General features: G+C 42.9%; 1 protein-coding gene across 1 annotated transcript in view; it reads right to left on the bottom strand.

The window, feature by feature from the left end:
• LOC147748679 (A.superbus venom factor 1-like) overlaps positions 1-14,922 on the bottom strand; it is a 1,557,217-nt gene that overhangs the window by 546,945 nt on the left and 995,350 nt on the right. Inside the window, exons 23-25 of the mRNA XM_086963549.1 lie at positions 10,639-10,725; positions 5,788-5,991; positions 4,556-4,613 (exon numbers count right to left, since the gene is read on the bottom strand). Coding sequence (XP_086819675.1) covers positions 4,556-4,613; positions 5,788-5,991; positions 10,639-10,725 — 349 coding nt within the window. The remainder of the gene's footprint in view (positions 1-4,555; positions 4,614-5,787; positions 5,992-10,638; positions 10,726-14,922) is intronic.

Here is a 14,922-nt window from a genome sequence, read left to right as displayed (position 1 = left end):
CCTTTCCCATTCTTGACATTTGGGAGTGGTTGCAAGCACTGTGAAACACATGTGTTTTGCTTTTTGTCCTCGGTAATGGTGAGTGTTAGAATTCTAATCTTCAGTAATGTATATTGTTCTGAGACCCTTCATGACCCTAACTTCCCTCACTGTGACCCCCCCTAGGCCCTGGCTGCACTTCACTGGCCCCATTAGAAGTGGAGCTGTGGCATTTGTTCCACCACAAAATGGATCCAAAAGATGAGCAGGCCAGTCTGAGTTTAGCAAGCATTACAAGTCTGCAGCTTTTCTTGGCGCTGCAAATCTCCTTTTCTGTCCTCTGCTTGAAAGCGTCTATCTTAGAGAATCACTCTTTCAAATCAAATGAGCGGTGCAAACCCAGCAGAAAATGTCCTTCTGATTCCAAATAATTTTTTACTCATGTGGCAGAAGAGACCTACGTTTAAGCGGGCCTCCCAGTGAATGATGTCTCCATACATTTCAGAACCCAAGCAGATGTCATCAAACAGAGCAACATTCTTTAGTGACTATTTGTTGGTGATTGCTAGCCGTGCTGGGTTGGTAAACAATTGATCAAGTAGGAGGATGTCTACAAGGGATTTCACTTAATTCACAAAGTAGTTATAATTAAAAAGTGGCTAGTGAGTCAGTGCAAAATCATCAGACTCCACGGTGTCCAGCAAAACAACCAAAAACAATATATATAATTAACAAAGCACAGAAGAGAAGCAAAGCACACGGAGGATTCTAGTCAAAAGAAGAATTTTATCTGGAAAAACATAGAAAGGGGTACAAATCAATACAATGAATGTCAGCAAAAAAGTTATGGAAGAGATGTACAAATAAATTTGAACACACAATTCATAACCAGACGTCAGCTCCTAAAGATAACAAAACCAATATTATCCTGTTACCAATAAATATGGTTTAAATACAGAGATTTCTTGGAGTTGTCGGCACTGTCGACGTTTCGGTCTCATTGGCTTCAGTCCATTAGACCATCTTCAGGACACAAGGTTTAATCCCAGATATATAACCTTCTATGGTGATCACAAGGGACAACACTTATTGGCCTTGGATTAACGGACGATAATTGCAGCGCAGTGTAAAAATATGCTCGTGATGACAGACACAATAATTATCTGAACAAGGAAACCAACGATGGGTCTTCTAATATTCTTACTAGAGTTGAGGACACTTCCACATTCTAGTTGGATGGTGGGATCAACTGAGCAGCGCAGCAGTGTTGCATCAGAAATACGGTAAACAGCCCCGTGCTTTTTTCCTCTACACTGCATGTCCCCTTCTCCAGTGCATGCATACAGCTTAGAAAGGGCCCAATGTATTGTCTATGTTTTTAGTTTTTCACCCTCGCAATCCCTGCTTTGCCCAAAGCTCCAGGCTTTGAAGGAATGAAAAAACAAAACTCACGGTTCAAAAGTAGCATCGCTAGTGGTGCATTTCATTGCAACTTATAATCTCAGCATTACGATTTTGTGTGTGCTGCAAGGAAAAGGGGTAGAAAATGGGTTTTCCCTTTTTCATCAAACATCGAAGGAAATTAATCAATTGTCTGCACTTGCTCCTGTGGTCAGAAAGGACTGGTCATTTACTGACTGGCATAATCAATTAGTTAGCAACAATGAGGGTTCTTGTTCCCTTGTGAAGTTGATCCAAATATCCGAGTCAAGTAGAAATTGAGAGATATGTACTTACAGTAGACAGTTATCTGCTGTATGACATTAAAATTGGCCCTATCTTCATGCTCTTACAATATTAATGCCAAAAACATGGATTGATTTACAAACAATGTGTCAAAAAACTTTAAGGCAATGCATGTCAGCGATTTAGTTCCTCTTTAATGTTCAAGCTTTACTTAATATTGCCTTTCTCCAGAGTTAGCTATTTAATCATGTGTTTCTTTCTGTATTTTATTTCCGTTTTCTGAGGGGCTTTGAATGAGAACTCTGACGCTGACCCTGAAGCCAAAGCAAATGGCCTGTCAGTGGGGTGTCCTCTCTGCAGAGCACACAGAACAATGGTCAAGTACTCCAGTTGAAATTTCAATATTGTGAAAATGTGTGTCTAAGGGCGGGCACAGATGGCAAAATATTTACAGGGCAAAACCAAAAGTAAATACATTGCTTAAACGTGTGTGAGTGAGTGCAGTGTATGTTTGGAAGTGGTGAAGTGAGGGAGATGCAAGGAAGTGCATTCGGGGAATATTGAAAAGAGGGTGCTGAAGAGGAAATAGAGGTGGTTGAAGATGTGCAGATGGACGAGATGTGCAGAGAAGAAGGACATAAATATCCAACATAAAGTGCACATAACTAAAGGCCAAAACGCCTTCCATGACCCTCAATACTATTGAAATTTCTGAACTGAAACATTTTGAAGGTTAATATTTATAACAAATCTTTGTTGTTCCTCATTTATGTTAAACAGCTAACAACCATTGACAAAGCCAATCGTAGTTTTAGGTGTAGTTCAGTTGTTGTGCTATATATCTGGATGCAATTACATCTCAGACAGAAACCAAAATACCAGTCAGGTAGCAGCACACTATGGGAATCCTAGAAATGTATTTTACATGTTCCCTTTTAGAGAGTCCCCACATTTTTCATCCCACTTAAAGACCTATCTTCACATATTTCTATATGACTGATTGCAATCAGCAGCTGTGGGTCCTTCCCAAAGACTGGTTAGAGCATTTTCTTCTAAAGTTGATGCCTCATGCAGTGGAAGACACTGGCCAAGCACACACTTTAAAAGGCTGAAGTTGTCGTTTTGTACAATATAATATACAATATGCACATCACAGTAACTGCCAAACATATTAATGCTGTAAGATATAGGGCAGTTTTTATGTGTTTAATATTTCAAAATTATATGTTCCTACTGCTTTATAAGCCTTTCTTTATCACTAAATTAATTTGCTTTAGAATGCACCATTTGCAAATCTTTTTTTCAATTTTGTTCTCTGGAGGGGGATCCAGCCTGGACTCCGCGTTTGTCCATTAAGCTTGTCCGTGTCGCTCACTACATAAAAGTCATACCAAACTTTTAAGCTCCATCACACACCACATTCGAACGTCACCAGCCGCCACTACTCGAAGGAAGGGAGTGCCACTTTTCATTGGTTTATTTCTCTAAGATACTTGAGGATAATACTTGGGGGAACATAATTGCCCACTCTGGTTACTGAGAGCAGTCTACCACCCTCCAGTTACATTTCCGTGATTCACATTGAAAAGTGTATTCCAATCAATCACAAAAATCATTTGAAAGCACCAATAAATAAATCCTAAATTCAAACTGGCCTCCACTACATTTGCCAACATTTCTAGAGTTATTTTCAATACCAACTAACAATAAAACATAATTACTGCCTCTGAAGCCACCTCTTCTGCTTCCACACCACGTAGACAGAATATTTCGACAGCGCCACACAACTGGCGCCACAGTTGAGCTCCCACTCCCATCATCTAAGACTATCAGAATTGAGGAGCACTTCTCTGTCTTTACCGGGACGACAATTTATATTCACTGCTGCTGCGCTCTGGCATCACCCCTTTGAGCTTGTCATTTCTGCGTCCTGAGCTTGGTTACTGAGGGTTCCACCTCACAACTTAAGAGACACCATCAGCGAATTCCAGTTTTTCCAATTGTATGACTTGCTAGGTCATGTCGCACAAAGATGATCCAAATGTGTCAGAGCCTTTGCAAATTTAAGCAAGGTTTTGCATAAAATGCATAATAGGACTGGCAACAGGTAAAACTTTACATAATATATTGTATTTACAGAATTATTACTAGAATCTTGCTAGGTTAAAAGTGAAACATCTAATATAATCTCAAAATTACAAAAAGATCAACTTGGATTGAATACAGAGGTTCGAAATATATGACTACAGAGACCAGTATACAGTACATATTGTCAGAAGCAGTTGGGAAGAAAAACAAATGTATGTAGGAATGATAATGGTGATGGGTTGGTGTGTTGGAAAGAGTTGAGTCCACATAAAGACAGGAGCTCCCGACTGAAAGTATAAGATGTGAATAAACGAGAAGCTATAGTTTAAGTGAGTCCAGCTGAAAGTCACTGGTTAGGGTGAATCCCAGGGTGAGGTGGGTGTCACAGACTGAATAAGTAGTAGAGGAAGAGGGGTTACTCAGACACTGAGTGTGAATTCACTGATTAAGAGATCCTCCAGGGGTTATGTTAGCTCCTGCTGGCACTCAAAACAGTAACAAGTCAGTTCTCGATATAAGGCTTGTACTCCACTCTCCCACATTTGAAGAAACTTGCTGGGGAATTTTACAGATGCCTCCAAAGCAGATTGAGAGCAAGAAAGCAATAGTTAGAAGGTAAAAAGAAGAAGAAAAGTGGAGGCGGCAACAGCACATTTTCAGGCTGTGGTAGGGCTAATTGGGCAGCGGGGAAAACAGGGGCACAGTAAGGTTCTGACTAGAGACTGCATTAATGAAAATAATCTTGCACATGCCCATATACGTATGAATTAGCATTTCATTCTGATGCAGGGGGTCACCTTACCAGGTACTTCCAGCGTAAGAAAAGTCATATTGGCGGTAAGTCAACTGCTGTATGTAACCTAAAAGAGGAAATGTTGAAATCAAGGTTCATTAGGATCAGTCAGATCTGCTCTCCAGACGCATTCAATTTTTCACAAAACCTACTTCACACTACAGTGGCTCTGAATTTTGTGTTTTCTTATCACTAGGTGGGAAGTGCCAACGTCCAAGTTTCTATGAGTGGACGATGTTTTCTTTACAGCTTCTCTTTGTTTTTATTTTATGTATACTATTATATAAAAATATTGCTTTTCATGAACCCCTTAAAATTAATGTATACATTTGAGCTGTGCCGTAGGGAGTTCTTGAGGATTAATCTCTTTTTCCTCTACTGTTCAATCCTTATCTCAATTGGCTCATCTGCAGCATAGACAAGACTCTGCACTTCACAGTCATGCAGATAATACTCAGATCATTTTCAATATTTGAGAGTGAGGAGGATTCAGGGACCTTCGTGATCCCTTCGGCAGTAGAGGAGGTACATTGGTGGATGAACACAAACTGGCTGAAACTAAACCCTTTAATTCCTGAAATTCTCCAGACAAACATCTACACAAAACAATGGGATGCTAGTCTGTGACCTTCTTGAACAGAAGGTCGATGTGCTGCTGATGGCAAATCTGTTAGGCGTTTAGGCATCCTCATTGAATCTTATTTATCTTTGACTCCTCAAATCACCCAATACTCAAAGCCGTTAAAGTCCGCGTTTAAAATTAAAGGTATGTGATGGGGAAGATCATTCAGATTACAAGGTAAAGTTTTGGTGAACTCCCTCCCTATGTTAGTAAAATCAGGTGTGAATTATCTTACTATTAAAAGAAAAACAAAGATTAGTTTTGTGACAACAATGCTTAGGTGATGGGGTGATCTGTAAGAGATACCCGTCTTATGCGCTTTTGTTTAATTGCCCCCAGAGACTTTTGAGGGTGGAAGTTTCCACTTTACAAGTATCCATTTAAATAGAAAAATAACAATCATATGCAGGTGTCCTGTAGCAAGCCACTTTCTATAGAGGAAAATTTGAAGTTGTAACTCACTTCTACTGCTGCAAAGCTCATGTGTAATGCACTGCAGTGCCTTTAACTCCGAGACCCCCTGCAACACTGATACCAATCTAAGACCTCCTCTGCAATGCACCACTTGTAACTCACAGAAACCTTCCTCAATGCGCCCTCTTGTGAGGCTGGTTCTCACCCTGATTAATTTTCTTGATGGCGTCAGCTCTACGGTCCACTCCCAAGGCATCCCACTGTCCGGTGTTGTCCAGGAAATATGTTGCAATGACTACCGGGGTCATTGACATCATGTTCTGCTCCCCAGAGCCGCGAGGCACCACAATGAGATGCCCAAGATATGACCCATCAATGGATTTCTCGATCGGCTGTGTGATGGGGGTTCCTGGTAAAAATGAGAAGACGGAGTAAAATGCATCTTTCAATGCAGCACCAGCTCCATACAGAATAATTTTTTCAAATGTTTGTTTTCAGTTTAATAGTCAAGAGAGCCAGTGTATGCATAAGGCAGTTGAGCATAATCATCCTTTATTCAACTAACACAGCAAAGGTCAACTGACCTACAAGAACGCCAATCAATCCTACCATCACTGACATAGAATGAATGAACACTAATCCCAAACCCCCAAATCACCCCAACACCACCCTCCCCGAGCTTCCATAGTAGGTACAATGTCTTTCATAATGGATCGATCATGCTAACAGAGTCAGTCTGAACATGACAGTCCATGGCAGATCCCCATCTCTCGGGATGTGAGTCTTTCTCTCCTTGTCTGGGTGCTATCCACCCACCACTGTTATCTGCAGTGCCCCCCCCTCTTTGACAACATGTGTAGGCTAGTAGGCCCCGAGTCATTTCAACCCAAGCGGCTAGGGTCTCCTGAGCTTTGGGGTCCTTTTTCATCCTTCTCAAGTGTACCTCCTCCGCTCCCACCCTCTCCACCACATCAGCCTCCTAAGCAGGGCCGGACTGGGAACCAAAACCGGCCCTGGCAAACTGATCGACCCCCTCCCCCACGGGGGGGAGGGGGGGGGGGGTGCCGCCAAGCTCTTTGCCAGGGCCGGGTTTCTGCTGATTTTGTTACAGGGACGATTTTGCAGCAAAAACGATCCTGTAACAAAAACGGCCCCCGGGGGCCCAAAACCAGCCCCCACCTGTGCGGCGTACCGGGGGATTGCCCGGTGCCCGCTACGGCCAGTCCGGGCCTGCTCCTAAGCCACCCTCGTTGGAGCCCGAGGACTTATCCAGTGGATTGCAATTCACCTTTTTACTATAAGGAGGCCTAGAATAGCGTACCATCTACTGAGCTTCCTTTTGTATTCTCGGGAAAAAGACCCGGCAAACACGTGTGTATAGTCTGAGAAATCTCCGAAACAATGGCCTCCTGTGATTGAACTAAAACCTCAGACCAAAAGCTCTGTACCACGGGGCAGTGCCAAGTCATGTGTAGAAAGTCTGCAAGCTCAGTGTGGCATCTCGGGCTTTCAGGTCTCTAGATGGATATATGCTGTGTAGGCATTTGGGAGAGAGGTAGGTCATGTGTATACAATTATATTGCTCTATACAGAGTGATATGATTTTAGAGAGAAAAAAGGTAAGGGGCACGATTTTTACCAATTGAAATGGTTTTCCACCTAAGTAACTGTTATAGACTGAGATGCTCTGCAGTATCCTGCAATCTTTGGTTGGAACTATAATTGTGTGTGTTAACATTAAATAAGTGTAGCAGCAAAAAGGTGATAGAAGGAATGCTTGAATTAATCCTAGCCAATGGCAATCGCTAGGGGGCACATATCGATCCTTCATTTTTCGCCCACCATGCCAGACCTAGAGACATGCAAATCAGCCTTGACCCTACTCCGCATGGGAACAATTAAACCCTAACTGCAAAATCAGGTCCTCCCTGAACAGGAATTCAAGCAACCTAGGACCGGTTTTGCCTCGACAAGGGCTCATTTGCCAGATATAGTTGCACACTGAGCACGGAACCCATGCTATTTCAAGCATTCCATCCATCACCTTTTTCTTTCATTAAAATAAGAGCACAAAAAAGAGTGGTATAAAATATAACTGAGAAAATGCAAACCTTCACGATATTGACAATGTATAAATATTTCACAAAATAAATTACAACCAGTACTCAATCCCACTATCAAGTACTTGCTTGCAAATATGGTAGTACTTAAGCTACAATAATACATTGAAGGACCATAGCTGGATTTAGCCTAACATGGATAAACATATTTCAAAAGATATAGGTATGAGTGGTCAGTATTTGGAAGTATTTATTCTGAAATGTATATTTTTCTCTCCGGCCTTGTTCACGGAAAGTACATAAATCTGCCTACCTAGGTTTGCTTCTATGTTTGGGGTAGTTTTATAATATTTGTCAATTTAATATAATATTCCACACGTATTCCTGGGAAGGTGAAACAGCTGCACTGCCCTAGACACTGATTGTGAACTCCTTTGTGGACTCCTAGTCATACCAATGTTGGAGCAGTATTGCAAGATTAAATATAAGATGGCTCAGATTATGAATGGAGGTATTACATCCAAAGTGGCAACACTGGGTGGCGTTTTGTCACTCACAATTCTCAAAATCTAGACCCATTAATCTCAGGTCTGCACACCCTGGGCCCAAGGTTTCCAGATCTGAGACAATGGGCCTGGTTTCACAGACTGTGGATGTGCACCCATTGAAACCAGCACACTACAGTAGACAGAAGGAGGAAAATGGGCACCGATTGAAACCAGCACACTACAGTAGACAGAAGGAGGAAAATGGGCACCGATTGAAACCAGCACACTACAGTAGACAGAAGGAGGAAAATGGGCACCGATTGAAACCAGCACACTGCAGTGGACAGGAGGAGGTTCAATGGGCAGAAGAAGAGCACTGCCTGGCTCCCTCCTACCCGGCCTGTGCAGTACCACAAGGGAGCATGGAATGCCCCCCAGTTAGGACCCTAAACCTTCCTCCCAACACCATGCCCTTGACCCTGAACAGCAAAGCCGGGTGCCTGGACACACCCGTCCATATGCAGAGGCCTGGACCACAGGCTATCGGGCTATGGCAGACTGGCGCTCACGTACCTTCAACCCCCCTCCACGGATGAAAAACAGCACAGGGCCCAGGACGGAGCTTGGAGCTGTATGAACCCGAAGAATGATGCCATGCTCAATGCATTTATCAATTTACATCATTTTGGTATTTTCTTTTTATCAACGGATCCCTTCTCTCTTGTTTTCTGCTATCCTTACGATGACTGTTTTCTTTTCTCTTTAAACGTGTTCCTTCATTCTCTCTTCTTCTATGGTACTTGTGATATCCTTCTGTAGCTTTCATTTTTTGCCGTAACTAAAGTCCAAGTTCGATATAAAAATCCTCTGTGTTATAGATGAGCCACAGAGGTTTTTCAAATTGTGTTTGGTTTGCCTATTCCTTACTTATTCTCATGTTATTCTCATGTTTTGCTCATTCTCATAGCTCTGTCATGAGAGCCTTTACTGTAGCTTTAAATGTTCTGTAATTGCTCTGTTTATAAAATTACTAATTAACTGTACTTTTGGAATTATATTTGTACCTGTAAGTGCTGTAACACCACTGGACCATGTCTGCACTATAAATCCAGAAATCAACAACTAATGCCTTGGCTTGGTAATACCCATCTTCCAGTAACTGTTATAGTATACTCATGTTGTCTGTGCTGAAGCCTCTTTAAGAAAATGCACATATTGTGGAGTTAACACTGAGGGCAAGATTGATCAAAGGATTTTGTTGCCCTTTCCTCATACAAGGGCAACACAATCTTTAAGTCACATTTACCAAGCCACACAAGGCCACCTGCAAGTCGCTACCTTTTGTTATTTTGAGCTGGCAAGGCGTTTCATGGGTTGATTGTGGGTGCTCACATACATCCACCTATTCTTTTTGGTGCATTCCCACATTCACCAAGACTGGTAAACCTTGGAATGCATCAAAGTCATATGCCTTTCCGATAGAGGCGCAACGAGGAGAAATCTCTTTATTTCTCCTCGTTGTTTCTGCAGTACACTTAGAAAAAGCAAAACACCTCTAAGGATTGTATTTTTGCAATAAGGTGTCCTTTCCTGCTCAAAAACAATCCTGCCTGCAATGCATCATGTCACAACTGTGCCTGCATTGGTGCTGGTTCATCACTAGTGCTCTAGCACAGAAAGAGAGGAGGAATGTGACATATTTTGATAGATATGGCACATCCCTGCCCTCTTCATTTGACGCAGTGCAGTGCAGCAAGTTGTCTTTCTCCATTGCACTCTGTTAAATAATGATAAATCTGGGCTTAAATGTATTCGTTCTATGAATGTGTGAGATGTAATTCTAAATTGAGTGTGCTGAGGACCATATGAGAGATTTAAGCAGCAGGTAAAGCTGTATGTCTAGTTTCTAGTATCAAAACATTGACACCCTCGTGTCCACCTTGTTCATATAGGTGCAATTAATATTATGGTCCCTGATGAACTCTTGCTCTTTGGAATCGCCAATGTTTCAATAGTGCATTCCTCTCTACCTGGTTGTGGCATCTGTGATTTTTATCAGACGCCAACAAGTCTATGGCCCACCTTTACTAAAGTCTACATGGGTGATCTAGTGATGCAACACACTTCGGTGGAGCACATGTAGGCCTTTATGAAGGTAAGTAAATAGACACTGTTGTTTGCATCACATTGTTTCACGCAAGCGTCTGTACACAACTTTAGCAGTTTTGGGCCCTATTTCTATTGTACCCCATTCTTGCACCCACTGCTCTACCACATCATGTATCTACCACATTTGTGGTTCCTCTTAAAGTCCTGACTTATAGCATCTTGTAAGGCGGTCAGAGGGAGTGCTCCTCCCAAACTATCCAACCTATGCCTTCCCTCTAGTAGGGCAGCTATGGGACTGTGCAGAGTTTTCAAAAAGTGGAAATTAAGTGAACACATTTCCCTTCATTCTGGACTTTCCTCGGATGTGTGCATCCCAGCTTTATTGATGGGCACTCTTACCTTGGATGCTGACCATGGTCACATATTCACTGTTTGGAACAATATCATTGAACACAACAGCCTCAATCTTCTCTTCCTGGACAAAATCTGAAGAAAAAAAGCATTTGTTGAGTGTCAGACTGGGACATAAATAGGCCCTGGCACCAAAATAAAAGTGGCCTCCATCAGTGAAATAGAAAATTAAAAACAGGACAGTTTTGGGCTTGTAAAGACATGCTGTGTAAGTGTTTTATGAGACTGCATGGATGTGAGCTCGTTGGAGGCAATGTCTATTTTATTTTCAGGGAAATCAATAGTAAAACCCAACCAGCAAACCATATACCAGGCCTACAAACAAATAAAAAGTGACCCACATGTAGACTTGTTGAGCCAGCCTATCATGCACTGCCTGATTTTCCTATAGGCCAGACCAACTCTACTTTGATGCAGCTTCTTGTGTGATGATGATGTATTTCATGTAGTGAACCGATTAAACAGAATATGTCTTAAAAAGATATCAAATATTTCAGTAGACCAAGATTTATGTTGCAGTTCCGAATTAATCCCCATATTATTTTACTATATACAATTGTTTAATTTCATTTTTCTAAACGTGGGCCATTTTTTTTCATTTTGACTTCTGATCTGTGAACTTGCTACCTGAGGGCAGGCAAAACCTAGAACATGTCTTCAGAAAAGGCAAATCTCTCCAAACAACCACAGCTATATTGATTTGTCATAGATCAGTAAATGTCTCTGCACACTGCAGTCTCATTTAGCGTTCTCCTGTAAGGAGATTAGGTCTCCCTGAGATAATTCACAGGGTCAGTGAGCATTCAGGAGATGAGTGCACATGTTGGGAAGACACAGCCCTATCAGTAACTTTAAGTTCAGTTTGTGCTGCCAACACACCCACAAGGCCCAGTACTGAATCTGTAAAAGAATGAGTGCCGGTGCCCAATGCTCTGCTTAGAATCCCCTGGCCGGTGCAATTAAATGTTGGCGCACTCAATACCAAGGCTACGTTGTCCTTAATACACCTCATGCCCCTTTAATCCACTACCAGCACTCCCTACCCCTTTCTCTCACCCATGCGAGTCATTGGTTTCTTACTTCGTGACAGTTCTTTTGTCTTTCTCTTACTCCTTATTTCCCATTTATGTTTTTTCCCTCTCTTGCACACGGTCAATATCTGATGAGAAAAAATAAGTGCCATTCTCCAACATTGAGTCCTGCTGGGCCCCACTGACAACCATTGCTTCACATTAAGCACTACACAGGCCTATCAGTGAATTCCCTTTTTTCACTGGTAACTGCAGAACTCCCGCACACACATCCCTTTTGTTGCACTTCCTGCTGCTAGAGGCAAGTCCTTCCAATGACCAATCAGTGATTGAAATCTGTAAATAAATGCCTCTTTTTTGTGGTCGCTCCCTAGTTTCTCAACTGATGCTGCTGTTTTCTTTTAATATGGGTGTGTGCTGAGGCCTGCTAATCAGACCTCAGTGCCAGTGCCCTGACCCTAAAGTGTATGTCGAATTTGCTGTACCAAATTGGATATGGCAAAGTCACCTTGAAGTCCCTAGTAAGTAGTACCCTGGTACCCAGTGCACGTACGTTAGAGGGGTACCCAGGGCTTGCAGCACTGATTGTGCCACACTGGACGTCTCCCAGGTAAAAGGAGTCCCCCAGTCCACCGCTGCAGAGTGGTAGAGCAGTTCTGCACTGCTAGTCCGAATTTGCCATTGTAAGCAATGGCAAAGCAAAAACATCCCCTGGACATGTGTGAAAGTCACCCGTCTGGCAGGCTTACTGAGCCCTAAAGGCAGGGTGCAACATATCACACAGGCGGGACTTGTTACATTAAACCCCACTTGTATCTCAAGTCGAATTTATGGTAACTTGATGCAGTGTGTAGCTTTAGCAAAGCTGCCGCTTTGTTGCCTTTAAAACTCCTGTGCCTTCCTGGAGAGACGTACCAATGACTCTCAGGAAGGAGACAAATGAGGGATTGCAGGCAAGGGAAGTGTCCCCTCTCTCCTGCAGGAAGCCACTTGGGTTTTAGTTCCAAAAGTCAGGCTTCAATGGTGAAGTAACATTTGAAGGGCAAATGTGTAACAACAGTGGGCAGGGCTGCCCCATTTTTGAGGTAAACAGGCAGGCATGGGAAGCAGAGAGTTGAAACCAGTTGCCAAACTGGTTTCCCATGGGCGGGTAGCCCTGAGGTAGCCACACCTCAGGGGTGAGCTAGGTAGGTCTGAACAAAGATAGAGTGGTTTTGCCATCATTCTTGTGAGTGAGCAGAATGGTGCATCACACTCCACTAGAAGTGGTCACCAGGTGGTAGGGAACCTGATAGCCCACAGGCTACCAACCTAATCCTGTCCTGAAGGCACTTTCTGAGCATAAAGGGGGCACCCTTAACACCCAGACCTCAGAGATCGACAGACTTCAGCTTGGATCTCTACGGCCAAATCAGATTCTCCGGAAGATCCTTGCCCTCCTGAGATCCTTCAAAATATTTGCCATTTTATTGGACTGTATTTATCCAAGATGTTTAAGCAGATGATAGCGCAAGGATCCTTTCCCACTTTGTGGATGCAGGCTTGTATCTTGCCTCTTCTAAAAAAAAACAATTTAGATGCAACTGACACAGCCAACTATCGGACCATTGCGAGAATCCCACTACCAGCCAAAATAATCAAGAAAACCATAAATGTGGAACTCTCCACTTTTTATTGCAGCCAATCACATTCTAGATGATAGCCAGTTTGGCTTCAGAGATAATCATAGTACAGAGTCAGCTCTGATTAAGACTACAGAAGAAATTTGTTCTTCACTAGACTGCAGTGGGTCAGCAGCCTTGGTGTTGCTCAACCTATCCGCCGCATTCGATACGGTGGATCATACCCTTCTGGTTCATTAATTAAAATCAATTGGGATAGGAGGGAAAACCCTCTCCCTGTTAACATCGTTTTCATCAGAGAGCATTCAAACAGTTCATCTGGGCAAATTTAAGTCAACACCCTTCACCCTTCCATGTGGTGTTCCGCAGGGCTCTTCGCTGAGCTCCTCACTCTTTAATATTTATGTAGAGGAACTGGCACCATTGATAAGAAGTTTTAATCTGATTCCCACCTCCTATGCCGATGACACCCAGTTGGTGATCTCGACAGTGGATAAGGACGTCAATCACTCTTTAAAACTCCATGATTGTAGGCTCTCCCTGAGTCACTGGAGGAGCACTCATTGTTTGAAATTAAACTCAAGCAAAACAGAGATAATCATGTTTGGAAACCTTTTCCCACCTTGGTCCCCAGCTTGGTTGCCAGACAATCTTGGCCCTCCCCCTACCCCTGGGGATAAAGCTAAGAACCTTGGGGTTATCATAAATGAGAAACTTAGCTTTAAAGCTTAAGTTTCCAAGGTAGTGTCTTCTTGGTTCTTTACGATCAAGACCATAAGAAAAATTCTCCCTTTCATTCCAAAATCCTCCAGAAAGCTGGTTGTAACCTCTTTAATCTTGTCTAAACTTGATTACTGCAATAGATTATACATCAGTGTGCAGGAAGTTACAGGCAGTGCAAAACGCCGCAGCAAGACTGATTCTAGATATACCTAACCATCAGTCTATTAGATCAGCAATTCGAGACCTTCACTGGCTGCCAGCTGGTAAGCGGGTAAAGTTTAAGGCACTTTGAATTGCCCACAAGGCACTGCACAAAGAAGGGCCAACATTTCTAGGGGACCTTTTGAGAGGATACTCCCCAAAAAGACCACTGCGTTCGGCCAATGCCATTCTGATGCCAGTGGTGAGGATAAAAAAGATGAACTGAGGGGGAGGAGCTTTGTTTACAATACTATCAAGGAATGGAACTCCCTTCCTCTATATCTCAGAAAAATTCCCTCCCTCTTGAGTTCAGAAAACTCCTGAAGACCTGGCTCTTTTAGAAGCAGTAGTCCATAGCACAGTATGCAGCACTGAAAGCACCAAGACACCTGAGGGTATACGTGCGCTGTATACATTTAATTAACATAACATAACATAACTTGGAAGAAGGACAGAAGAAGGACTCCCCTGCTCCACCGAGAGACCAGTAACAAGATGCTGCACCAATGAAGACTACACCTGGTGGCAAGTGAAGGAAGGGACACTGACTGTCATGTCCTGCTCAAGAAGAAGCTGTCTCCAGAACCCAGTCAAGCCAAGAGAACCCCAAGGGCCATCTTACTGGCCTGCTGTTCACAGCACAGGGATGCAACTGAAGCCTGCTGGGGCAAATCGGTAAAACTTCAAGTCGCTAC

This window comes from Lissotriton vulgaris, chromosome 1_1, assembly GCF_964263255.1.
Source record: "Lissotriton vulgaris chromosome 1_1, aLisVul1.2, whole genome shotgun sequence".
NCBI lineage: Eukaryota > Metazoa > Chordata > Amphibia > Caudata > Salamandridae > Lissotriton > Lissotriton vulgaris.
This window is presented reverse-complemented; position numbering and strand designations above follow the sequence as displayed.